The sequence below is a fragment of the Hyperolius riggenbachi genome, chromosome 1, assembly GCF_040937935.1.
Source record: "Hyperolius riggenbachi isolate aHypRig1 chromosome 1, aHypRig1.pri, whole genome shotgun sequence".
Taxonomy (NCBI): Eukaryota; Metazoa; Chordata; class Amphibia; order Anura; family Hyperoliidae; genus Hyperolius; species Hyperolius riggenbachi.
This window is the reverse complement of record NC_090646.1, coordinates 630301292-630328160: the sequence shown is the minus strand read 5'-3', so window position 1 is coordinate 630328160 and position 26869 is coordinate 630301292. Positions and strand designations below refer to the sequence as shown.

The 26869-nt window shown below is 46.2% G+C and overlaps 1 protein-coding gene across 1 annotated transcript in view; it reads left to right on the top strand.

Annotated features, from left to right (window-relative positions):
• LOC137559912 (interleukin-31 receptor subunit alpha-like) overlaps window positions 1–26869 on the top strand; it is an 87352-nt gene that overhangs the window by 8734 nt on the left and 51749 nt on the right. The window contains exons 3-7 of the mRNA XM_068271840.1: window positions 2935–3219; window positions 11032–11152; window positions 12468–12625; window positions 13520–13671; window positions 15511–15679. Of these exons, the coding sequence (XP_068127941.1) occupies window positions 2935–3219; window positions 11032–11152; window positions 12468–12625; window positions 13520–13671; window positions 15511–15679 (885 nt within the window). The remainder of the gene's footprint in view (window positions 1–2934; window positions 3220–11031; window positions 11153–12467; window positions 12626–13519; window positions 13672–15510; window positions 15680–26869) is intronic.

Genomic DNA, 26869 nt, shown 5'->3' with positions numbered 1-26869 from the left:
CCAGTTTGTAAAATGCATGCAAATCTGGAAACCAAATACAAAAAGTAGAGAAATTTTATGTTGCTTATTATTTTGAAGTTTGTTGTCTTATTACTGTTAGTCAAACTGGACCCTCCTTGCCCCGTAACAGAATTATACCAGACTCCCTCCCCCACTCCCCCCCACTGTGACAAAATTATAAACCACGCCCACATCATGCATTCTTAGGACATGCCAGGCTAGGTCTTCGTACATGCTAGATGATTTTGTGTTGAAGCAGCTTGTTGACGACACCTCCGTCCAGAATCTTCCATGTGTACAGCAGCCCCTGATGTCTTCAAACACAGGTTTAGGCTATTGTTCTGTTCCATATCCTTCCAGCTCCACAGCAACAGAGTCCCTTGCTAGCCTGCAGGGTTAAAGCAAACCTGGGGCTTTTGGGATTTAAAAAGTTAGTTACTTCCCACGTACTTTTCCAGACCCCCTAGGACCCATGGAGCGTTGCAGTCGCTCTCCAATACATGAGCGTATGTGGCCACACCGCATCTGTGCAGTACTGCGGACCCGCTAGGGCTTCCAAGGAAAAAGACAAGCCCGATTGGGTCTGTGCCACTGTGCATGTGCGAGCCGTCAACAAGTTGCGAGGACCGAGCACTAGAACAGCTTGGTGGAGGAGGATAGTGGAAGTCTTCTATTGAGGTAAGCACCCATTTGGGGCACTTTTTTGCTACAGGTACTCTGTCCGGAGAATCTCGTCTGAGAATCTAGCACGTGTACAGGAGCCCACCTACATCACCTAAAGATCTGGCAAGATCTGACGTCCGATGCTGTATCAACTCCTGAGCACATTGTTCTACTCCTCACACCCATGGCAGTTTTGCCTCTAGGGTAGCTTCCCCTCTGTTCTGCTCTTGGGCCCAAACTGCCTCCCAAGGGTGACAATTGTACGTTTTTATGTGGCTTTAGAAGATGTTGATGTTCTGCCACTCTGTACTTCCTTTTTAAGCCATAGCTTTGATTAGGGAGGGGGATGTCTCTGGATCCTAATGAGGCTTCCCCCTTTCTCCTCCAGCTGCTTGATCCAGCACTGGCAGCCAGGAAAAACCGATAACAAAAATAATGATAGTGGCCTGGCCGCACAGGCGCAGAAGCGACTCTCAGCTTGGGCTCCGGCAGAAATAGCAGAGCCCGATCTGGTCCGCTCTAATGTGCAGGCACCGACAGCTCATACATGCACGGTAGAGGGGACCCGATCGAGTGAAGAGCTGCTAGTGTCCATGCATGCACTGCCGACACAAGAGACTTTCAAGCAGACTTTTGAGGGTGCCAGCACTGAATCACTTCTACTGAGGTTGTCCACAAGGACTCTTTAGGATCCATCCATCTGCTTACCTCCCGGGGTAAGTACCCCCAAGGGGCACTTTTTCCCTTCAGGTTCACTTTAATTACCTACTGTAAGGTCTCTTTCACACCAAGATGTTGCGTTTTAGGGGTCGTTAAGGTCGCATAACACAATGGTGGTGTTGAAGTTGGACGTCAGATTGAGCCGTGTTATGAGGCTCTTGGTGCTATCCTGGGAAGTCCGGATCTTTTCAATGATTCGGATGATTCGAATCGGATCATTGAAAAGATCCGGATCTTTGAACCGAATCTTTGAATCATTTTACTAGCGAAGCAGGAAGCAGGGGTGCAGCAGAGTGAGAGGTGCAGGAGAATGAGGGCACATTGATGGTGCTAATGGGGAAGGGAGAGATGCAGCAGGAATATTGTGCTTGTGCACAGAAGCTGCAGTTCCTGTTTCTTCCAGACATCCACTGTGAACCGAATCCTTCATTGTGATGATCCGGATGATTCGACTCACAAAAAAGATCCGGATCAAAGATTCAAATTGTTCATGATCTGGACAACACTACAGTGCAGTGAATATAAATTAGCCATGTGGCTAGGAACAATAGTGGACTCTCTCCTTACTGAGCATGTGCAAACAGTCTAACGCAGCTAAAACCACCTATAACGCACAGCTTGCTGCACTTTCTTTGAACGTCCAGCGTTACACTGTAACGCAACGTGGGCACTGTGAACAGCCCATTGATTTTTCATTACTGTGAGTTGAGCTGCGTTACAGGCTGCTCTAACGTGCGCCTGTAACTTCCCACTGTGAAAGCAGTCTTAGGTACATAAAAGAACACTTGAAAGCATTCCTTGTTGTGTGCAAAAACTTTTACTTTCAGTGTAGAGTTTGCACTCCTCTTCTAATAGGAAGATTTAAAGGACAACTGTAGTGAGAAGAATATGGAGGCTGCCATATGTATTTCCTTATACCAGTTTCCTGGCTGCCCTGCTGATGTACTTGGCTGTTGAATAACACCAGAAACAAGCATGTGGCTAATCTTGTCAGATCTGACAATAATGTCAGAAACAACCGATCTGCTGCATGCATGTTCAGGGTCTATGACTGAATGTATTAGAGGCAAAGGATCAGAAGGATAGCCAGGCAACTGGTATTGTTTAAAAGAAAAAAAATAAGGCAACCTCCATATACGGTACCTCTCTCTTCAGTTGTCCTTTAATAATTGCCAGCCAGGATAAACTCTCTGCCTGGTCTTCATTCTGCTCCCCCTCCCTCCTCTACTGAATAGACATATCACCATGGCAAGAGCAGAGTCACTTCAGCAGAAAAGGAAGGGGAGCAGAGTGAAGACAGCGACAGAGATCTTCTAGCCGGCAATTATTAAATTTGCAGATTAGCAGTGTAGCACAAAACTTGTACTGCTCCCTGTATTGGAAATAAATATTTTTAAACACAAGGAATGTTTTTGTATGTTCTTTGTATGTTCCTAAGAGTAGGTACTTAAATATTAGTTTAGGGAGTTTAATCCTACTTCCTGCACCAGTGTCAAATGAACTGGCACTTTTTGTTCAAATGACATTTTGTATTGTTTGTTTATACTATAGATGCTGCTGATGTCGTGATTGCTGGTCGAATATTCCCGCAAGTGAAAACCGTTCAGCTGGAATCAAACACCACTTTCTTCTGCCAGGTCAACAATGCTAGCGCTATAAAGGATCTAGTATGGATCGTCAATCCAAATACAACTTCGAGGATATACACTGGACAAGTGAACGAGAGCGTGGCCAGTGTTACCATAGAGAATGTGACAGCTCCTTCTGTTGAAGTGAGCTGCGGCCTCGTTGGAATTGTCACCCTTCACCTGGATGTCATTTCCTTTAAAACAGGATGTGAGTAAACCTACAAAAGAAAAATGTAAAAAGAAAGAAAAATTGTTTTATGTGCTGTAGAAAACGACAACCATGTACAATGAGATATATACGTTACTAGCCGACCCGCGGCGTAGCATACGCTGCATAAGAGGGTAGAGGGCAAGAAGGGGGTATTGGGCACAGCGGCGGGGAGGGGGGTCAGACCCCCCCCTCAACTGGGTCTCCCATGTGTGCTCTACCTCCAGCTTAAGCTCAGCAGGGACCTCCCCCTCCTGCTTAAAGGGAACCTAAACTGAGAAGGATATGAATTTTTCAAATTTAAATAATACCAGTTGCCTGACTCTCCTGCTGATCCTGTGTCTCTAATGCTTTTAGCCACAGCCCCTGAACAAGCATGCAGATCAGGTGCTCTGACTGAAGTCAGACTGGATTAGCTGCATGCTTGTTTCTGGTGTTTTTCAAATAATACTGCAGCCAAAGAGAACAGCAGGGCTGCCAGGCAACTGGTTTTGTTTAAAAGGAAACATCCATATCCCTCTCAGTTTAGGTTCCCTTTAAGCACAGTAGCAGCCGCCACTATTAGTAAGCGGCAGCAGGCGGGGATGACTCACCTCTTCCGTGTTCCATCGTGCGTTCCACTGTCGTCACTTCCTGCAATGTCGCACACTGTATTGGTGTAATTTGCCTTTTTAAAACAGAAGGGAATCTGCAATAATTCAGCTATAAGTGAACATTTGTAGTTACCCACAATGCACTGTTGCTAAATATGCAAATTACCCCTTTTCCCCCTTGGTAAGCCAAGCAAGCATCCAGAGCTGCTGGTGTATAGCAAGCATATAGCTTTACATTTTACACAGTCATACCAAACCCACATGTAGAAAGCCTGTTTCAGACTTTTGGTCCTCATCAGTACATGGCAGGGATTGATACAGCTGTATGAGATAGGGCTTGGACCAGTACAACAGAGTAACCAAGCCGCTCAGGGTGACCCAAACCACTCAGAATGTATAGGGGGATAAAAGGGACCAAAAAGACCTCCTACTAAGAAAAGCAAAGCTTGGTGTAATTTGCCTTCCTAAAACAGAAGGAAATCTGCAATAATTCAGCTATAAGTGAACATTTGTGGTTACCCACAATGCACTGCTACTAAATATGCAAATAATGCCTTTTCACCCTTAGTAACCCTTAGTTGGTGTATAGCAAGCCTATAGCTTTAAATTTTACACAGCCATATCAAACCCACTTGTGACAGCCTGTTTCAGACTTTTGGTCCTCATCTGTACATGGCAAGGATTGATATGGCTATATGAGTTAGGGCTTGGACCAGTACAACAGAGTAACCAAGCAGCTCAGGGTGACCCAAACCACTCGGCATGTATAGGTGGATAATAGTGTTGTCCGGATCATGAACGATTCGGATCTTTGATCCGAATCTCTTTTGTGAGTCGAATCATCCGGATCATCAAAATGAACAGATTCGGATCAAAAGGGGTGGAGCCAGGAGCGGCATGCCCCCCTCTCTCAGCGGGCACCGGGGTCCTGGAAGCAGAGCGGAGATGGATCGCTCAGTTGGAGGGGAGCCAGCCAGCCTTGCAGGGACAGGTGGTTGGGAGAGGGGACATGGGTGCCACTGCCAGATATGTGTGGAGCACACTACTGGCTGCAATGTGCTGCTGATTATAGGCTGTCTGTTGTAGTTGTGAACAAATGAGAAACTTTTGGCTGAGAAGCACAGCTCAGTAACTCTGCAGACAGCTTGGAGCACAGGCACTGTGATTGCTGTGCAATATGATCCTCCTGCACTGCTCTAAACAGCTGCACTTATCTTCTCCCTAAATTTATGATAAACAAAAGTTTGCTTTCCTAAAACAGAAAGAATTTGCGATAATTCAGGTTGGAGTGAGCTCGAGATGTCTCCCAGGCACCACTGCTGAATATATGCAAATTAACCATTGTACCCTTAGAAGCTAAACACACCTCCAGAACCGCTGGAATGCAATGATGTGTCAGCTTGTTAATATGTACAGAGCCATAATAATCCAACATGCATACAGACTGTTTCGGATTGTTTGATCCTCATCAGTGCATGGCATGGATTAATTTGGCTCTATGGAGTAGGGCTTGTAAATCCGAGAGGCACAGACTAACCAGCAAGCTCATGGTGACCCAGAACTCATTGGGGTGTGTAAGGGACTACAATGGTCCTAAAAGCCCCCTTACTAAGATGGTAAGAAAAACAAAAGTTTGCTGTCCTAAAACAGAAAGAATTTGCGATAATTCAGGTTGGAGTGAGCTCGAGATGTCTCCCAGGCACCACTGCTGAATATATGCAAATTACCATTGTGTTCGAGGTGAGAAAAGGGGAATGCTTTCTTTCACTGTGAGACGTTTGCATTCAGAGTATACAGATGAACATATAGGTGAAATATATGTAAAGCATATGATTGCAATTGGGTATTGTATGCAAAAAAACATTTCTGCTCTCTGCTCACCCCTCTTTGTTCACCTCCTCACTTCTGTTCACTCTCTGCCCATCTCTGTCCACCCTCCCCTTCTTTGTCTGTCCACCCCCTGCCTTCTTTGTCTGTCCACCCCCCTCCCCTTCTTTGTCTGTCCACCCCCTTCCCCTTCTTTGTCTGTCCACCCCCTTCCCCTTCTTTGTCTGTCCACCCCCTTCCCCTTCTTTGTCTGTCCACTGCAGGGCCGGGCCGAGGCATAGGCTGGAGAGGCTCCAGCCTCAGGGCGCAGTGTAGGAGGGGGCGCACAATTCATTCAGCTGTCATTCCTAATTGTGTATGAAGCAGAGAGAAATAAGAAAAGGGGATACACAGCAGTGACTGCAAACCAGATAACTAGATATTAAGGTGTTGGGGAGGTTGTGGGCCCTGTGGCCCTCTTAGTCTAATAGCAATCAGTGTGTGACGGCTGGGGTGGGAGGGATGGAGGGAGCACTTTGGTGTCTCAGCCTTGGGTGCTGGAGGACCTTGTCCCGGCTCTGGTCCACTGCAGGGAAAGTCCTGTCCTGCTAGTCCTTTCACCCCCCCCCCCCCCCCCCCCCCCCCAATGCTTCCCTAGTAAAATGATCCGAGATTTGGATCAAAGATCTTTTCAATGATCCGATTCAAATCATCCAAATCATTGAAAAGATCCGAACTTCGCATCTCTAGTGGATAAAAGGGACCACAAAGACCTTCTACTAAAAATATCAAAGCTTGGTGTAATTTGCCTTCTTAAAGGAATACTTAAGGGAAAAAAAAAATGACATTTACTCACCCGAGGCATCCCTCAGCCCCCTGAAGCTGGATGGTGCCCTCGCAGCCCCGCTCCGATCGTCCTGTCCCCGCCGGCGGCTACTTCCGGGTTCGGCGACAGCCGCCGACAGGCTGGGAACGCGGCTGATTTTCCACGTTCACACTCGCTATATGCTGCTATAGCGTATATAGCTACGCTATAGCAGCATATAGCGAGTGGGAACGCGGAAAATCAGCCGCGTTCCCAGCCTGTCGGCGGCTGTCGCCGAACCCGGAAGTAGCCGCCGGCGGGGACAGGACGATTGGAGCGGGGCTGCGAGGGCACCATCCAGCTTCAGGGGGTTGAGGGATGCCCCGGGTGAGTAAATGTCATTTTTTTTTCCCTTAAGTATTCCTTTAAGGGCTGGTGCACACCAAGCGGCTTTTGCAGCGTTTCTGCAGCCGCTTGCGGCTGCGGATCCGCTTGGTCAATGTATCTCAATGGGGTGGTTCACACCAGAGCGGGAGGCGTTTTGCAGAAACGCATACTCCCGAGGTGAGGCATTTTTTTTGGATTGTGGATGCGTTTCTGCCTTAATGTTAAGTATAGGAAAAACGCAAACCGCTCTGAAAAACGGCAGCTCAGAGCGGTTTTGCAGGCGTTTTTGTTACAGTAGCTGTTCAGTAACAGCTTTACTGTAACAATATCTGAAATCTACTACACCAAAAACGCTTCACAAAACCGCAAAATGCTAGGTGAAATGCTACAGAAAAATAAGAAAAAGCGTTTCAAAATCTGCTAGCATTTTGCGGATCTGCTAGCGGTTTTTGGTGTGCACCAGGCCTAAGGGCCCTTTTCCACCAGAGCGTTTGCGCTGGCTGAATCGCAAAAACGCAAACCGCTAGCGATTTTACAATCGCTACGGTTTGCTTTTTAACATAGGAATCGCGGTAGGTAATTTCCACTACCGCGATTCGTTTTTACTTGATCGCGATCGCGCCGCGGAGCGACTTTTGCCGCGATTTTGCTATGCAGTGCATAGCATAGCAAAAACGCGGCCACGAACGTCGGGGAATCGGCGGTAATTGCGATTCAGCAATCGCTAGCGTTCAGCGTGAACGCTAGCGATTGCTAGTGGAAAAGGGCCCTCAGTGAACATTGGTGATTACCCACAACGCACCGCTACTAAATATGCAAATTATTCCTTTTCACCCTTAGTAAGCCAAGCAAGCCTATAGCTTTAAGTTTTACACAGTCATATCAATCCCACATGTGACAGCCTGTTTCAGACATTTGGTCCTCATCAGTACATAGCAGGGATTGATACAGCTGTATGAGATAGGGCTTGGACCAGTACAACATAGTAACCAAGCAGCTCAGGGTGACCCAAGCTACTAAGAATGTATAGGAGGATAAAATAGACCAAAAAGCCCTCCTACTAAAAAAAAGCAAATCTTGGTGTAATTTTCCTTCTTAAAACAGAAGCAAATCTGCAATAATTCAGCTATAAGTGAACATTTGTGGTTACCCACAATGCACCGCTACTGAATATGCAAATTATCCCTTTTTGCCCTTGGTTTGATAGGACACTACTTTTTCTTCTTGCTTGGACCAGCCCCTTCTTCTTGCTTGGACCGGCCCTGGGGGCGGGGCGCTACTTCTTCTTCTTGTTTGAAGGTTGAGGCACTTACTCTATTATATATATAGATATGCAGGGGGTAACTACAGAGAAGCAGCCCCTACTTCTGGAAGTCAGTAGAGGGAACCCACAATCGCTCCAAAAATTTTGCAGAACCCGTTATTTGGCCTTATCGCAATAACAGGTCCTGCAGCATTTTTGGTGGGATTACACTGCAATACAACAGAAAGGAGAGCTGCAACTGTTGTGGGTGATTTATTAGTTAAATAAAGTTTAATATTCTTAACGGATCTCCAGATGTCCGCCTTCTGGCTCAATCTGGCCCAGCCTGTAGTAAGACTTATCCCTACCTCAAGTACTGTGTGTATGTGATACAATACCTGGTTTCAGCTAATAACCAGCTCACCTTTGGATCCATCTGAAAATGGCGCCTGCGAATAATGGCGCATGGTGTTGCCGCTAATCCGTTTGTCGCTTATCGCTATTTAACGTTAAAGACTTATCGTTATTTAGCTCTGTTTCTTTTATTGAAAACTAGCGTTAACACACAGAACCCTCTCTGTACCTAACCCTAACCCCTAGACCCCCCCTGGTGTTGCCTAACCCTAACCACCCCCCTGGTGTTGCCTAACCCTAAGCACCCCCCTGGTGGTGCCTAACCACCCCTTGGTGGTGCCTAACCCTAACCACCCCCCTGGTGGTGCCTAACCCTAACCACCCCCTGGTGTTGCCTAACCCTAACCACCCCCCTGGTGGTGCCTAACCACCCCTTGGTGGTGCCTAACCCTAAGACCCCCCTGGTGGTGCCTAACCCTAAGACCCCCCTGGTGGTGCCTAACCCTAACCACCCCCCTGGTGGTGCCTAACCCTAACCACCCCCTGGTGTTGCCTAACCCTAACCACCCCACTGGTGGTGCCTAACCCTAACCACCCCGCTGGTGGTGCCTAACCCTAACCACCCCACTGGTGGTGCCTAACCCTAACCACCCCCTGATGGTGCCTAACCCTAAGACCTCCCTGTTACTGTGCTCAATAACGTCTGCTGTTTGGCATATGAACGGCGCTATGAATAAATAACATTACTGTGTGCCGTTTTTCTTCTTTATTCCCTGTGCGCCATTATTATGCGATACTAACGATAAATAGCGATAAGCGTATATTTTTAATGCGGCTCCATTTTTATGCATAGGCGCTGTGCGCCATTATTCACTGATCCGCACCTGTGAAGCTTACTACACCACTAGTCTCTGCAGGTTTTACTTAGCTGGTGGGCAGGGGCGTAACAATAGACCCTGCAAGGGATGCAGCTGCAGGGGGGGGGGCAGAAGCCACAGGGGGGCCCTTCCTGAGATACTAACAACTAAGGGCAAGGAGAGAAGAAACTTTCTGCTCACTGCACAATTGTTCTAATGACTGCATCTGCTCAGCCACTGATAGCTAAACATACAAAGTTTTGTAGACAAAGATTTGTAGACTGTCCCTATTCAGTGTGCAGGGGGAGGGCGCCCCATCCAAAGTTTTGTAGGGGGGCCCAGTGATTTATAGTTACGCCCCTGCTGGTGCGTTTTATGCTGGGTACACACTATGAGATTTTCTGGCAGATTAAGACCCAGTGCACACCGTGCGGATCCGCCGGCCGCATCCGCCTGTAAATCCGCTTGGCTATTGTATTTCAATGGGCTGGTGCACACCGGCGGCTTGAGGTTTTTAGCAAACCGAAACGTGCAGCAGGAGGCACGTTTGCGGTTTGCTAAAAACCTCAAGCCGCCGGTGTGCACCAGCCCATTGAAATACAATAGCCAAGCGGATTTACTGGCGGATGCGGCCGGCGGATCGCATCAAGATCCACTCGGTGTGCACTGGGCCAAATCTCTGCAATCCGCACCAAAAACCGCTAGTGTTTTGTGGATCTGCTAGCGGTTTTGGTGTGCACTGGGCCTTACTGTCAGATCGATTATTCCCAACTAGGAATGATCACAGATATGCACATTCTTCCAAGTTGATGCAGATTTATGCAATTTTTTATGCAAATATATGCATCTTGAAAATGGACCAATCAGTTTAAACCTGGGTCGAAACTGATTGGTCCATTTTCAAACTGCATACATTTGCATTAAATTTTGCATCATTTTGGAAGAAATTGCATCTCATTGATCATCCCTATTTCCAACATGTCCGATCTGATTTCCGATCCTTTTCCTTTTGAAGTGAGCAGAAAAGTGTCGGTAATCAATCGGAAAATGATTGGAGATCGATCGGAATCAGATCGGACGGGTTGGAAATAATCTGACAGTAAACCTGCCAGAAAGTCTAGTAGTGTGTAACGGTCATCCTTTGATCAGGACCACCCTACATTTATGAAGGCTTTTAGGGTAGGTGCACACATAACGTGAAAGGTCGCGTTTTATGTCATGTGTGGGGTTTTTTTGTGTGCGTTTTTGTTGCGTTTGCATTATTTTTTTTTTTTACCGCAGATGCATTTTTTAAGCGTTTTGCGTGTGTTTTTAATGGGTTTGCGTGTATGCGTTTTTCATGCGTTTTTCAATTGCATTTTATGCAAATAACTAGGAAGACAACAAGAAGCGGAAATACATCACAAAACAATAAAAAAAAGTATATAAAAACACATGAAAAACGCATACCATTGCATTTCCATTGACTTTTATTATATGCGTTATTGATGCATTTTTGCATAGAATGCAACAAAACCAGCGTCTTTAAAAATGCACGCATACAAAATGCATATGCGTTTTTTACATGCGTTTTTTTCATTGCGACTCATAGACTTCCATTAGCGGCAAAAACGCAGCGGTTTCCACAACGCTTGCGTTTCTGCTAAGTGTGCACCCGGCCTTAAAACTTATTAGTGACTTGTGCTGGTTAGTAAATGTATTGTATGTAAATTGATAATGTTAACAGAGGCCATCATCGTTACCAAATTTTATTTGCTTTTTTTACAGATCCACCTGAAAGGCCACATAATATTTCCTGCGTTTACTTCTACAGAAGACATTTCACCTGTACCTGGGTGGCTGGAAGAAATGCAAGAATCCCGACTCATTTCAGCTTGGTTGGCTCAATGTAAGCTTTGTCCTCTGAGGGCGGAGACGCACTGCAGAGCGCTTTTCCTTCTGTTTTGTTTTTAAAAACACGCTCCCGCTGACTTGTAGTATAATCGTGAAAAATCACGATTGCAGCAACTTTGCCGCAATTTTAATTCAAATGAGTGGGATAAAATATATATTATATATACATACACACCCTGGACAGGCTTGTTGGTACCTCAATATCTGTTGAACCTCATACTACATGGAGGTGGTAAAATCGGTCAGTGATTGGCCAATCATAATTGAAAGTGTGCACCAGGCTTTATGTACAATTAATAAATTAGACCCTGTGATTGTGAATAATTATTGAACAGCAGAGTTAATTTAATGAATATTTCATCAAGCAGACAGACAGACAAATGAACAGCGCTCAAGGCTGCACCTGAAATGAAAACCAACAGAGGCATGCAGAGCCCCACTGGAGCTAAATACATGGCTTGATTGCAAAACAGATGCAAATTATGTACTAATTCTAATCTAAAAATTTTGAATGTAGATTTGAAACAATGAATGCAGCTAGCCTTTGCATCTGTTTTGCATTCAATGCATGTATTTAGCCTGAGTGGGGCTCTGCATTGCCTCTGTTGGTTTTCATTTCAGGTGCAGCCTTGAGCGCTGTCATTTGCCTGCCTGTCTGTTTTATGAAATGTTGTATACCATTTATGATTAGCAGCACAAGGAATATTATGTTTTATTGCTAGACTAGTGTTAGGCCTTCCTTGAGAGGGTCCATCATCGCCGTGGGGAAGTCTATTAGGTAATAATCTGTGCACACATTATTTACTGAAGCTAACACCTTCCTTTGCCTGTTTTGAGTGCTAGGTGTGTAATATAGTTCAGTTCCTGGAGCTCTGCACATCCATGCAGATAGATCATTCAGGTATAACTGCTGTTTGAAAGTGCTGCCATGTCTCTCGCGGTACAAATTTAATGAATATGTCACTTAAAGAAAACATCCGAGCACACAAAAAAAATGAGATGTACTTACCTGGTGCTTCCTCCAACCCCTGGCAGCGGATATGTCCCTCACAGCAGCTCCAGTGTCCTGGGATTGCCACCGTTACAGATGCCGACCTCGCCAGGTTTGCATCTACTGCACCTGCACAAGCGCGCGATCACGCTCACGTGGTCTGGAGTGTTCTGTGCAGGTGCAATACTACTGCGCCTGCGCAGAACACTCCAAACCATGTGGCGAGTTACATATCATCTGCCAGGGGCTGGAGAAAGCCCCTTTGTAAATAGACCTCATTTTTTTTTATAACTATTTGTCTTTGTTTTGTTATTTACAGGCCAGGTGGTAATCCAGTGATGTGCACTACTGAGACCAATGTTTGCACCTTTCACAATAAGGACCAGCTTGGTTTGGAATATGGGATCCAGGTAATAGCAGAGAATGAGCTTGGGAAAGCTGCAAGCCCAGTGATACCAATGAACACCTACAGATTAGGTATGGAGGCCAGTACTTCTACTTTTTATATCTAACTTTTTTAGTCCAAAGGTGCCCAGTAATGGGAGGGAATCTCAGCACCATCATTGAGCCAATCACTGCACTTGATCAGTAGCAGTGACCTATCAAATGTCACTGCTACCGATCGAGTGCAGTGATTGGCCCAACACTGGAGGGGGGGGGGGGGCAGAGGAAGAATGGAGCAGTGCAGAATGTGGTGAGGGACCAGGAGGACTTCAGGAGAAGGAAGAGGCCCCGGGTAAGTAACCGGCAACATTACTTTTCTGTTAGTTTCCTTTGATTGATCACATGGTCTCCTGAAAAGTCTCAGTCATCTGAAACTAGCAGAAAGTAAGAATTTGTTCTGCATCAAAAGCATATTTAATGGAGTGGCAGCGCGGTGGCATAGTGGTTAGCGCTCTAGCCTTGCAGCGCTGGGTCCCTGGTTCGAATACCAGCCAGAGCACTATCTGCACAGAGTTTGTATGTTCTCCCCGTGTCTGTGTGGGTTTCCTCCGGGCACTCTGGTTTCCTCCCACATCCCTAAAAACATACAGATAAGTTAATTGGCTGCCCACTTAATTGGTCCTAGACTACAATACATACAGACACATGACTAGGGTAGGGATTTGATGGTGAGCCCCTCTGAGGGACAGTTACTGACAAGACTATATACTCTGTACAGCGCTGCTGTATTAAATAATAGTAATAATAATTTGGCGGAGCATACTGCAACTGAAGAGCGGTTTTGGAAGCATTTTGCTTGTGTTGAATCTGTTTTGAGCAGAATGCTGATTTTGGAAATTGTCACTTGTTGTCATAAATGATCATTGTTTTAAGAGGTCTGCTAATGTCTGAGGAATTACTAACAGATTAAATCTGTGCTCTCTCTAGTGAAGCTGGACGCTCCTACCGGCTTGTGTTTGAAGCCCATTTTTACTGAAAGCCCATCTTTTCTATTATCTTGGACAAGATCTGCTCTGGATCCTGAGGAATTAAGTATAAAATGCACAATTCGCTATAAACAGCTGCATGGCAGCCACTGGGTAAGTACATGAGGCTGGTGTGGATCGATCACAGCCAGGCAACCTCTGGGCATTCAGTTATAATTAATCAGAGGGACTCTTGTGTGTAGCAGAACTCTGGTGGAGAAGCATGTGATCTGTCAGGTGATACATTTCTAAGGCTCTGATTTGCTCACCATCATGTGCTTAAGCAGGAAGTAGTCACAGCATATCATAGCCTTTTAAACCTATCATCTGCTTCTTCATCAGTCCTTATAGATACAAGCAGGGCATAACGTAACCATCCTGGGCCCCCCTGCAAAATTTGGCAGGCCCTACCCACCTCCCCTACGCATGTGAAGCTACTTCCTTTCCCTTACTGTACATTTAATGTGAGAACTTTATTTCTAAAGGGGAAGCTTAAAGAGGAACTCCAGTGAAAATGTTATAAAAAAAAGTGCTTCATTTTTACAATAATTATGTATAAATGATTTAGTCAGTGTTTGCCCATTATAAAATCTTTTAAATCCCTGATTTACATTCTGACAATTATTACATGGTGACATTTTTACTGTTGGCAGGTGATGTAGCTGCTGCATGCTTTTTTGGCAGTTGGAAACAGCTGTAAACAGCTATTTCCCGCAATGCAGCAAGGTTCACAGACAGGAAACTGCCAGGAGTACGTACTCAGAGCTTCTTGTGGGAGGGGTTTCACCACAATATCAGTCAAACAGCGCCCCCTGATGGTCTGTTTGTGAAAAGGAATACATTTCTCATGTAAAAGAGGGTATCAGCTACTGATTGGGATAAAGTTCAATTCTTGGTTGGAGTTTCTCTTTAAATCTGTTCTGACAGATTTTCTGTAAACAGGACATGGCCAAAAAAACAACTAAAAAGCTGTTCATTTCTATACAGCTACTGGTTTATTGTAAATTTTAAAGTGAGTGTATTCAGTCTATTGTCTCATTTAAAAACTTTGTTTTGTGGATTAGGGCCCAAACCCACTAACAGCCTTTTCTAAGCACTAATGTTTTGAAAAAGCTCTGGCTAATGCAATGCTATGAGGGATACTTATATAATCACATCTCTCAAGTGGGATCACACCCATAGCATTACATTAGCAAGAGTTTGCAAATCACAAAGCACTCAGGAAAGTGCTTCTAGTGGGTTCCAGGCCTTAAGGTGTACTTGTAATTCTCTGCTGTTCTTCAATTTCCTCTGGCTCTGGAGAAACTTAAAAAATAAAGTCCATTCGCTTTGCTGAGAAGTCTTGATGGACATACAGTATAAGTCTGTCTGCTGCTTATGTACCTGGGGAACCCGAAGTGACCCTTGGGTAAAAAAGACATACTTGCCTACAAAGTGGGAAACCTCTGGATCCTATAGATGCTTCTACTGTTCTCCTTGCCGCTGCTGGCCAGGATCCTCCGATACATCGGGGCCATGCTCCTCCGCTGGCACCAGCGCTACCATGCCTACGGAATAGCACTGAGTCGCTTGTGCATGAGCGGCTCCAACGTTGTGCACAGGTGCAGCCATACTCATGCAGGGCACAGAAGAGTAGCGTGGTCACAAAGATGAGCATGCTCCCAATGTTCCTACCGACGGGCCCTTGCCAGTTTTCTTTGGGGGGGTCCGTGCTTGGCACGGGGGACCGGAGGACAGCGTGGGAATATATAGGATGCAGAGGCCTCTCTATTCTTAGGTAAGTACGGTATGTCTTTCTGCTCTCAAGGTTCGCCTAGGGTACCCTTTAAAAAATCTCCTCTCTTTGCTGCCACCTACTGGCTGAAAGCATTTAGTATGGACATATTCATGTTTAATAGTTCATAGTAAATGTGATTAATGATAAGAATATGTATCCTGCCATTCTATTTACAGAAATATCAGGATGATCTGCAGATGGGAAAAGAGAAGGAGATGAGCTATAACCTCACAGGACTTGAAGCTTATACCAACTACACTGCCTCGGTGAGGTGCATTGGAAATGATGGGCAGGTGTTCTGGAGTGACTGGAGTGAAGATGTTACAGGAAGGACATCAGAACAAGGTATCTTACAGCAGCAGGAAGTGCAGACAGCACTTAGGCGTGGTGCCAGACTCTGCAGTCAGTGGTGCTGTGAAAGCTATCTATATATATAATAGACTAAGTGCCTCAACCTTCAAACAAGAAGAAGAAGTACTTTGCATGAGAAAATTTATGCATGCTCAAACACCAAGTTTAAGGCCTCTTTTCCACGGACTGTTGAGCTGTGTGCTCAGCAAGCAGTTACCAGGCAGCAGTGAGCAGATACCAGGCAGCAACAAGCAGTTACCAGGCAGCAGCAAGCAGTTATCAGGCAGCAGTGAGCAGATACCAGGCAGCAACAAGCAGTTACCAGGCAGCAGCAAGCAGTTACCAGGCAGCAGGGAGCAGATACCAGGCAGCAACGAGCAGTTACCAGGCAGCAGCAAGCAGTTACCAGGCAGCAGTGAGCAGATACCAGGCAGCAACGAGCAGTTACCAGGCAGCAGCAAGCAGTTACCAGGCAGCAGTGAGCAGATACCAGGCAGCAACAAGCAGTTACCAAGCAGCAGCGAGCATGGACGTATCTATTAAGAGGCACCCGTGGGCCGGTGCCATGGGCGGGTCCTCGGGGGGGGGCGGCCACCTAAAGTTCATTTATAATTTTTACATTTTTTTTTTAACTTTTAATTTTTTTTATTAAAAAAAAAAAAAAAAATATATATATTTTTTTGGTGGAAGGGGGGGGGGGGGGTGTCGGAGAGCACACACACACACACACACGCACATGCATGTGAACTTGCTCCCCCTCTGCCCTCCAGCAGAGTGGTAGTGGCCGGCCGGGACTTGATCCTAAACTCTGCATGCCGCTGGTGTGGTCTAGTTAGTGACGTCACTAGACCAGGCGGCATGCAGAGTTTCCCTCGCGCAGCACTCCGAGTGTTGAGAGAGAGGTCAGATTCCTCACAGCACCCCTGCAGCCTTCACTCAGCTTCTTCCTGGTGCCACTGTGCCAGGTCTGGTCTGGATGGAGCACCGGCGGCCTCGGGGACCCTCCCCCTGCTGCTGGAGTCAGGGAAATCATCTTCCTTCCACCCTGTGCAGCCATTAGTGAAGTTTGATTCCATCCTCCCCTGTCTGTCACTGTCACAGCTCTGGCGCGAGAATTCAAGTGGGGGCATTCAGAGGACAGTGTCAGTGAGCACTGGAGCGTGACACTCAGCCCAGCACAGAGACAAGAGACAGCGAGAGACAGCCACAGCCAGCATGTATTGCAGCCAGGGTCAGAGATGAAAGAGCCAGCCCAGCAAAGTGTCAACATCAGAGCAGAGAGCAGCCAGGCCAGGACAATGGACTGGAGGTAATACACACCCTGCCTCATGCTCTGTTAGCCATAGGCATGCATGCTCTCTTTCTTTCACCACTCTGTCAGTCTCTTTTCCTAAACTTCTTAAGCTCTGCCAGTCCTGTCACAGTCACCTCCTGCGTTCCAGCGCCTGGCTCCTCTGGCTCTATCTTGTCTGCCAGACTGCCTTGTTTGTCACTCAGCCCAGCCCGTTAGACTGTTCCGATCAAATCTGCTGACATTATTGCTCGTAGTTCTGATCAAATCTGCTGACATTATTGCTCGTGGTTCCGATCAAATCTGCTGACATTATTGCTCGTAGTTCTGATCAAATCTGCTGACATTATTGCTCGTATTTCTGATCAAATCTGCTGACATGATTGCTCGTGGTTCTGATCAAATCTGCTGACATTATTGCTCGTATTTCTGATCAAATCTGCTGACATTATTGCTCGTAGTTCTGGTCAAATCTGCTGACATTGTTGCACGTATTTCTGATCAAATCTGCTGACATGATTGCTCGTGGTTCTGATCAAATCTGCTGACATTATTGCTCGTGGTTCTGATCAAATCTGCTGACATTATTGCTCGTGGTTCTGATCAAATCTGCTGACATTATTGCTCGTGGTTCTGATCAAATCTGCTGACATTATTGCTCGTATTTCTGATCAAATCTGCTGTCATTATTGCTCGTGGTTCTGATCAAATCTGCTGACATGATTGCTCGTGGTTCTGATCAAATCTGCTGACATTATTGCTCGTGGTTCTGATCAAATCTGCTGACATTATTGCTCGTAGTTCTGATCAAATCTGCTGACATTATTGCTCGTGGTTCTGATCAAATCTGCTGACATTATTGCTCGTGGTTCTGATCAAATCTGCTGACATTATTGCTCGTGGTTCTGATCAAATCTGCTGACATTATTGCTCGTAGTTCTGATCAAATCTGCTGACATTATTGCACGTATTTCTGATCAAATCTGCTGACATTATTGCTCGTAGTTCTGATCAAATCTGCTGACATTATTGCTCGTATTTCTGATCAAATCTGCTGACATTATTGCTCGTGGTTCTGATCAAATCTGCTGACATGATTGCTCGTATTTCTGATCAAATCTGCTGACATTATTGCTCGTGGTTCTGATCAAATCTGCTGACATTATTGCTCGTATTTCTGATCAAATCTTCTGACATTATAGCACGTATTTCTGATCAAATCTGCTGACATTATTGCTCGTATTTCTGATCAAATCTGCTGACATTATTGCACGTATTTCTGATCAAATCTGCTGACATTATTGCTCGTATTTCTGATCAAATCTGCTGACATTATAGCACGTATTTCTGATCAAATCTGCTGACATTATTGCTCGTATTTCTGATCAAATCTGCTGACATTATTGCTCGTATTTCTGATCAAATCTGCTGACATTATTGCTCGTGGTTCTGATCAAATCTGCTGACATTATTGCTCGTATTTCTGATCAAATCTTCTGACATTATTGCACGTATTTCTGATCAAATCTGCTGACATTATAGCACGTATTTCTGATCAAATCTGCTGACATTATTGCACGTATTTCTGATCAAATCTGCTGACATTTTTGCTCGTATTTCTGATCAAATCTGCTGACATTATAGCACGTATTTCTGATCAAATCTGCTGACATTTTTGCTCGTATTTCTGATCAAATCTGCTGACATTATGGCTCGTATTTCTGATCAAATCTGCTGACATGATTGCTCGTAGTTCTGGTCAAATCTGCCGACATGATTACATGTATTTTCTGGTCAAATCTGCCGACATGATTACATGTATTTTCTGGTCAAATCTGCCACGATTGAATATATGTTCTGGGCAATCTGCTCACATTACGTGTATTTTCTTGAGAAAACCTGCACAATTATGTGAATTTTCTGGGGGAAGGGTGACCTAAACTTGGGCCCACTGTCTTTGCGTTGCACTTTTAAAGGGATACTGTAGGGGGGGTCGGGGGAAAATGAGTTGAACTTACCCGGGGCTTCTAATGGTCCCCCGCAGACATCCTGTGCCCACGCAGCCACTCACCGATGCTCCGGCCCCGCCTCCGGTTCACTTTTGGAATTTCAGACTTTAAAGTCTGAAAACCACTGCGCCTGCGTTGCCGTGTCCTCACTCCCGCTGATGTCACCAGGAGCTTACTGCACAGTCGCAGACCATACTGGGCCTGCGCAATACACTCCTAGTGACATCAGCGGTAGCGAGTACACGGCAACCGAGGCGCAGTGGTTTTAAGACTTTAAAGTCTGAAATTCCAGAAGTGAACCGGAGGCGGGGCTGGAGCATCCGTGAGCGGCTGCGCGGGCACAGGATGTCTACAGGGGACCATTTGAAGCCCTGGGTAAGCTCAGCTCATTTTCCCCCGACGCCCCTACAGTAGCCCTTTAAAGCGAACCTGAGGTAAGAATAATATTGAGGCTGCCATATTTATCTCCTTTTAAGCAATACCAGTTGCCTGGCTGCCGTGCTGGTCCTCTGCCTCTAATTCTTTCAACCATAGACCCCGAACAAGCATGCAGCAGGTCGGGGGTTTCTTACAATATTGTCAGAACTGATAAGATTAGCTGCATGCTTGTTTCTGGTGTAATTCAGTTCACTACTTTAGTCAAATAGATCAGCAAGCCTGCCAGGCAACTAGTATTGTTTAAAAGGAAATAAATATGGCAGCCTCCTTATCACTCTCACCTCAGGTTCACGTTAAATTACAGTTAGCTCCATCCTCATCCGGTCATGGCCACACCCATTTTTTTTATAGCCACAAAAATTAATCCAGCACCTGCATAGCACCCCTCCCAAAAAACCTGGAGCCGCCACTGACTGTACTTATACTAATTATTTATATAGCGCCAACATATTACGCAGCGCTGTGCAGAGTATGTATTGTCTTGTCACTAACTGTCCCACAGTGGGGCTCACAATCTAATCCCTACCATAGTCATGTGTGTATGTAAGTATCGTAGTCTAGGGCCAATTTTTAGGGGAAGCCAATTAACTTATCTGTATCGTATGTTGTTGGGATGTGGGAGGAAATCAGAGTGTCTTAAGGAAACCCACACAGACACAGGGAGAACATACAAACTCCTTGCAGATAGTGCCCTGGCTGGGATTCAAACCGGGAACCCAGCGGTGCAAGGCGAGAGCGCTAAGAACTACGCCACCATGCTGCCATACTACTGTACTATATTGTACTGCCATCTTCAGCAGTACTTCACAGAGTATGTAGTCATGTCACTGACTATCCTCTGAGGATCTTACAATCTAATCCTACCATAGTCTAATGCCCTACCATATTATTATGTAGTTATATAGCACTGACATCTTCTGCAGCACTTTGCAGAGAACAGTCATGTTACTGACTTTTCTCAGGGGAGCTCACAATCTAATACCTACCACTACTTTGTGCGAGAGAACACTGGCGTGTGTGTGTGTGTGTGTGTGTGTGTGTGTGTGTGTGTGTGTGTGTGTGTGTGTGTGTGTGTGCTTTTTTTAGGGTCACTTTACTCATACCCAGGGAGAAAACATGGCCCCACCGACTTTGGCTTACTAGAAAATTTTAATTGGCCACACCCACTGGGTTATGGACACGCCCACTGTATTATGTGACCACGCCCATTTTTCGCCGCGGCCAACATCCTCGGGGGGGGGGGGGGGGGGGCGCCGTAGGTTTGGGGTGCCTAGGGGAGCCCAAACCCTAAATACAGCCCTGGCCAGCCCAGCAAAGTGTCAACATCAGAGCAGAGAGCAGCCAGGCCAGGACAATGGACTGGAGGTAATACACACCCTGCCTCATGCTCTGTTAGCCATAGGCATGCATGCTCTCTTTCTTTCACCACTCTGTCAGTCTCTTTTCCTAAACTTCTTAAGCTCTGCCAGTCCTGTCACAGTCACCTCCTGCGTTCCAGCGCCTGGCTCCTCTGGCTCTATCTTGTCTGCCAGACTGCCTTGTTTGTCACTCAGCCCAGCCCGTTAGACTGTTCCGATCAAATCTGCTGACATTATTGCTCGTAGTTCTGATCAAATCTGCTGACATTATTGCTCGTAGTTCTGATCAAATCTGCTGACATTATTGCTCGTGGTTCCGATCAAATCTGCTGACATTATTGCTCGTAGTTCTGATCAAATCTGCTGACATTATTGCTCGTGGTTCCGATCAAATCTGCTGACATTATTGCTCGTAGTTCTGATCAAATCTGCTGACATTATTGCTCGTATTTCTGATCAAATCTGCTGACATGATTGCTCGTGGTTCTGATCAAATCTGCTGACATTATTGCTCGTATTTCTGATCAAATCTGCTGACATTATTGCTCGTAGTTCTGGTCAAATCTGCTGACATTGTTGCACGTATTTCTGATCAAATCTGCTGACATGATTGCTCGTGGTTCTGATCAAATCTGCTGACATTATTGCTCGTGGTTCTGATCAAATCTGCTGACATTATTGCTCGTGGTTCTGATCAAATCTGCTGACATTATTGCTCGTGGTTCTGATCAAATCTGCTGACATTATTGCTCGTATTTCTGATCAAATCTGCTGTCATTATTGCTCGTGGTTCTGATCAAATCTGCTGACATGATTGCTCGTGGTTCTGATCAAATCTGCTGACATTATTGCTCGTGGTTCTGATCAAATCTGCTGACATTATTGCTCGTAGTTCTGATCAAATCTGCTGACATTATTGCTCGTGGTTCTGATCAAATCTGCTGACATTATTGCTCGTGGTTCTGATCAAATCTGCTGACATTATTGCTCGTGGTTCTGATCAAATCTGCTGACATTATTGCTCGTAGTTCTGATCAAATCTGCTGACATTATTGCACGTATTTCTGATCAAATCTGCTGACATTATTGCTCGTAGTTCTGATCAAATCTGCTGACATTATTGCTCGTATTTCTGATCAAATCTGCTGACATTATTGCTCGTGGTTCTGATCAAATCTGCTGACATGATTGCTCGTATTTCTGATCAAATCTGCTGACATTATTGCTCGTGGTTCTGATCAAATCTGCTGACATTATTGCTCGTATTTCTGATCAAATCTTCTGACATTATAGCACGTATTTCTGATCAAATCTGCTGACATTATTGCTCGTATTTCTGATCAAATCTGCTGACATTATTGCACGTATTTCTGATCAAATCTGCTGACATTATTGCTCGTATTTCTGATCAAATCTGCTGACATTATAGCACGTATTTCTGATCAAATCTGCTGACATTATTGCTCGTATTTCTGATCAAATCTGCTGACATTATTGCTCGTATTTCTGATCAAATCTGCTGACATTATTGCTCGTGGTTCTGATCAAATCTGCTGACATTATTGCTCGTATTTCTGATCAAATCTTCTGACATTATTGCACGTATTTCTGATCAAATCTGCTGACATTATAGCACGTATTTCTGATCAAATCTGCTGACATTTTTGCTCGTATTTCTGATCAAATCTGCTGACATTATAGCACGTATTTCTGATCAAATCTGCTGACATTTTTGCTCGTATTTCTGATCAAATCTGCTGACATTATGGCTCGTATTTCTGATCAAATCTGCTGACATGATTGCTCGTAGTTCTGGTCAAATCTGCCGACATGATTACATGTATTTTCTGGTCAAATCTGCCGACATGATTACATGTATTTTCTGGTCAAATCTGCCACGATTGAATATATGTTCTGGGCAATCTGCTCACATTACGTGTATTTTCTTGAGAAAACCTGCACAATTATGTGAATTTTCTGGGGGAAGGGTGACCTAAACTTGGGCCCACTGTCTTTGCGTTGCACTTTTAAAGGGATACTGTAGGGGGGGTCGGGGGAAAATGAGTTGAACTTACCCGGGGCTTCTAATGGTCCCCCGCAGACATCCTGTGCCCACGCAGCCACTCACCGATGCTCCGGCCCCGCCTCCGGTTCACTTTTGGAATTTCAGACTTTAAAGTCTGAAAACCACTGCGCCTGCGTTGCCGTGTCCTCACTCCCGCTGATGTCACCAGGAGCTTACTGCACAGTCGCAGACCATACTGGGCCTGCGCAATACACTCCTAGTGACATCAGCGGTAGCGAGTACACGGCAACCGAGGCGCAGTGGTTTTAAGACTTTAAAGTCTGAAATTCCAGAAGTGAACCGGAGGCGGGGCTGGAGCATCCGTGAGCGGCTGCGCGGGCACAGGATGTCTACAGGGGACCATTTGAAGCCCTGGGTAAGCTCAGCTCATTTTCCCCCGACGCCCCTACAGTAGCCCTTTAAAGCGAACCTGAGGTAAGAATAATATTGAGGCTGCCATATTTATCTCCTTTTAAGCAATACCAGTTGCCTGGCTGCCGTGCTGGTCCTCTGCCTCTAATTCTTTCAACCATAGACCCCGAACAAGCATGCAGCAGGTCGGGGGTTTCTTACAATATTGTCAGAACTGATAAGATTAGCTGCATGCTTGTTTCTGGTGTAATTCAGTTCACTACTTTAGTCAAATAGATCAGCAAGCCTGCCAGGCAACTAGTATTGTTTAAAAGGAAATAAATATGGCAGCCTCCTTATCACTCTCACCTCAGGTTCACGTTAAATTACAGTTAGCTCCATCCTCATCCGGTCATGGCCACACCCATTTTTTTTATAGCCACAAAAATTAATCCAGCACCTGCATAGCACCCCTCCCAAAAAACCTGGAGCCGCCACTGACTGTACTTATACTAATTATTTATATAGCGCCAACATATTACGCAGCGCTGTGCAGAGTATGTATTGTCTTGTCACTAACTGTCCCACAGTGGGGCTCACAATCTAATCCCTACCATAGTCATGTGTGTATGTAAGTATCGTAGTCTAGGGCCAATTTTTAGGGGAAGCCAATTAACTTATCTGTATCGTATGTTGTTGGGATGTGGGAGGAAATCAGAGTGTCTTAAGGAAACCCACACAGACACAGGGAGAACATACAAACTCCTTGCAGATAGTGCCCTGGCTGGGATTCAAACCGGGAACCCAGCGGTGCAAGGCGAGAGCGCTAAGAACTACGCCACCATGCTGCCATACTACTGTACTATATTGTACTGCCATCTTCAGCAGTACTTCACAGAGTATGTAGTCATGTCACTGACTATCCTCTGAGGATCTTACAATCTAATCCTACCATAGTCTAATGCCCTACCATATTATTATGTAGTTATATAGCACTGACATCTTCTGCAGCACTTTGCAGAGAACAGTCATGTTACTGACTTTTCTCAGGGGAGCTCACAATCTAATACCTACCACTACTTTGTGCGAGAGAACACTGGCGTGTGTGCGTGTGTGTGTGTGTGTGTGTGTGTGTGTGTGTGTGTGTGTGTGCTTTTTTTAGGGTCACTTTACTCATACCCAGGGAGAAAACATGGCCCCACCGACTTTGGCTTACTAGAAAATTTTAATTGGCCACACCCACTGGGTTATGGACACGCCCACTGTATTATGTGACCACGCCCATTTTTCGCCGCGGCCAACATCCTCGGGGGCAGCGAGCAGATACCAGACAGCAGCAAGCAGTTACCAGGCAGCAGCAAGCAGTTACCAGGCAGCAGCAAGCAGTTACCAGGCAGCAGCAAGCAGTTACCAGGCAGCAGCAAGCAGTTACCAGGCAGCAGCAAGCAGTTACCAGGCAGCAGCAAGCAGTTACCAGGCAGCAGCAAGCAGTTACCAGGCAGCAGCAAGCAGTTACCAGGCAGCAGCAAGCAGTTACCAGGCAGCAGCAAGCAGTTACCAGGCAGCAGCAAGCAGTTACCAGGCAGCAGCGAGCAGTTACCAGGCAGCAGTGAGCAGTTGTGAGAGTTTGAGAGCCATTTCACTGCCTATTCACAGTCCATGGAAAAGAGGCCTTACCCTAGCAAGTCTGACATTGCAAATCTGGCCTAATTGGCTATTCATGAGGCAATGCTCATGCAAATACATGCACAAACCAATACCACAAAGCAGTCACCCTGCTACATGCTACATTAGCACTATACGGCTTAGTGCACACCAGAGCGGTTTGGCAGCGTTTTGCGATCCACTTGCGGCTGCGGATACGCTTGGGTAATGTATTTCAATGGGCTGGTGCACATCAGAGCGGGAGGCGTTTTGCTAAAACGCATACTCCCGAGGTGAGGCATTTTTTGGATTGCGGAGGCGTTTCTGCCTCCAATGTAAAGTATAGGAAAAACGCAAACCGCTCTGAAAAACGGCAGTTCAGAGCGGTTTTGCAGGCGTTTTTGTTACAGAAGCTGTTCAGTAACAGCTTTACTGTAACAATATATGAAATCTACTACACCAAAAACGCTTTACAAAACCGCAAAATGCTAGGTGAAATGCTACAGAAAAATAAGAAAAAGCGTTTCAAAATCTGCTAGCATTTTGCGGATCTGCTAGCAGTTTTTGGTGTGCTCCAGGCCTCCAGGAGCGCCACGGGGAGGATTCCCAATGCCCCCTTTTTATACAACTGGGGGGACCGCAGGGTCCCAGGCTCTCTCACTGCCTGGAAACCACAGCGGCACCCCGGAGGGGGAGGCTGGGTGGCGTTGACGACCCCCCCAAGTGTGGCCAGCGCCGGGGAGAGCCGTCTGCACCCACCTCCCAATATTAAAAACAGGCACTTACCTTAACGTCCATTGCGTTCTGCTACATGCGCATTAATTTGGGGGCACCACATGAGAAAGGAGAGAAGCATGGGTCAACCCGAGCTTTAGAGCTCAGGGCTGGCTCACATACAGCACTCCAGAGGGGGGGGGGGGGGGGGGGACAGGCGCACTCACTCCAGGGTTCACACCACCGGAGCAAGCCATCCACCACCTGCCACCAAAGGATACAAACTGCACAAAATGCTTTCCATGAGAAAATTAATGCACATGTAGCAGAACCCAATGGACGTTAAGGTAAGTGGCTGTTTTTAATATTAGGAGGTGGGTGCGGACGGCTCTCCCCAGCGCTGGCCACGCTTTTGGCTGCGCCACCCAGCCTCCCACTCCGGGGTGCCGCTGTGGTTCCCAGGCAGCGAGAGAGCACTTTGCAGTATTGGTTTTTTGACCCTGCATAGTTTGGCATGCGAAAGCAAATGCATATTTGCATGAGCATTGCCTCATGAATAGCCAATTAGGCCAGATTTGGAAAGCCAGACTTGCTAGGGTTAAACTTGGTGTTTGAGCACGCAAAATTTTTCTCATGGAAAGCATTTTTTGCAGTTGTATCCTTTGGAGGCAGGTGGTGGATGGCTTGCTCTGGTGGTGTGAGCCCTGGAGTGAGTTGTCTGCGCCTATCCTCCCCCACCCCGGAGTGTTGTATGTGAGCCAGCCCTGAGCTCTAAAGCTCGGGGTGACCCATGCTTCACTCCTTTCTCATGTGGTGCCCCCAAGTTAATGTGCATGTTGCAGAACGCAATGGACGTTAAGGTAAGTGCCTGTTTTTAATATTGGGAGGTGGGTGCGGATGGCTCTCCCCGGCGCTGACCACACTTGGGGGGGGGGGGGGTGCAGCTGCGCCACCCAGCCTCCCCCTCCGGGGTGCCGCTGAGGTTCCCAGGCAGTAAGAGAGCCTGGGACCCCGCAGTCCCCCGGTTGTATGGGGGCATTCGGAATCCTCCCCGTGGCGCTCCTGGATAGTGCTAATGTAGCATGAACTAATACCCGCAGGGCGATCACTTTGCGGTATTGGTTTTTGGACCCTGCATAGTTTGGCATGCAAAAGCAAATGCATATTTGCATGAGCATTGCCTCATGAATAGTCAATTAGGCCGGATTTGCAAAGCCAGACTTGCTAGGGTTAAACTTGGTGTTTGAGCACGCATACATTTTCTCATGGAAAGCCTACTTCTTCTTGCTTCAAGGTTGAGGCACGTACTCTATT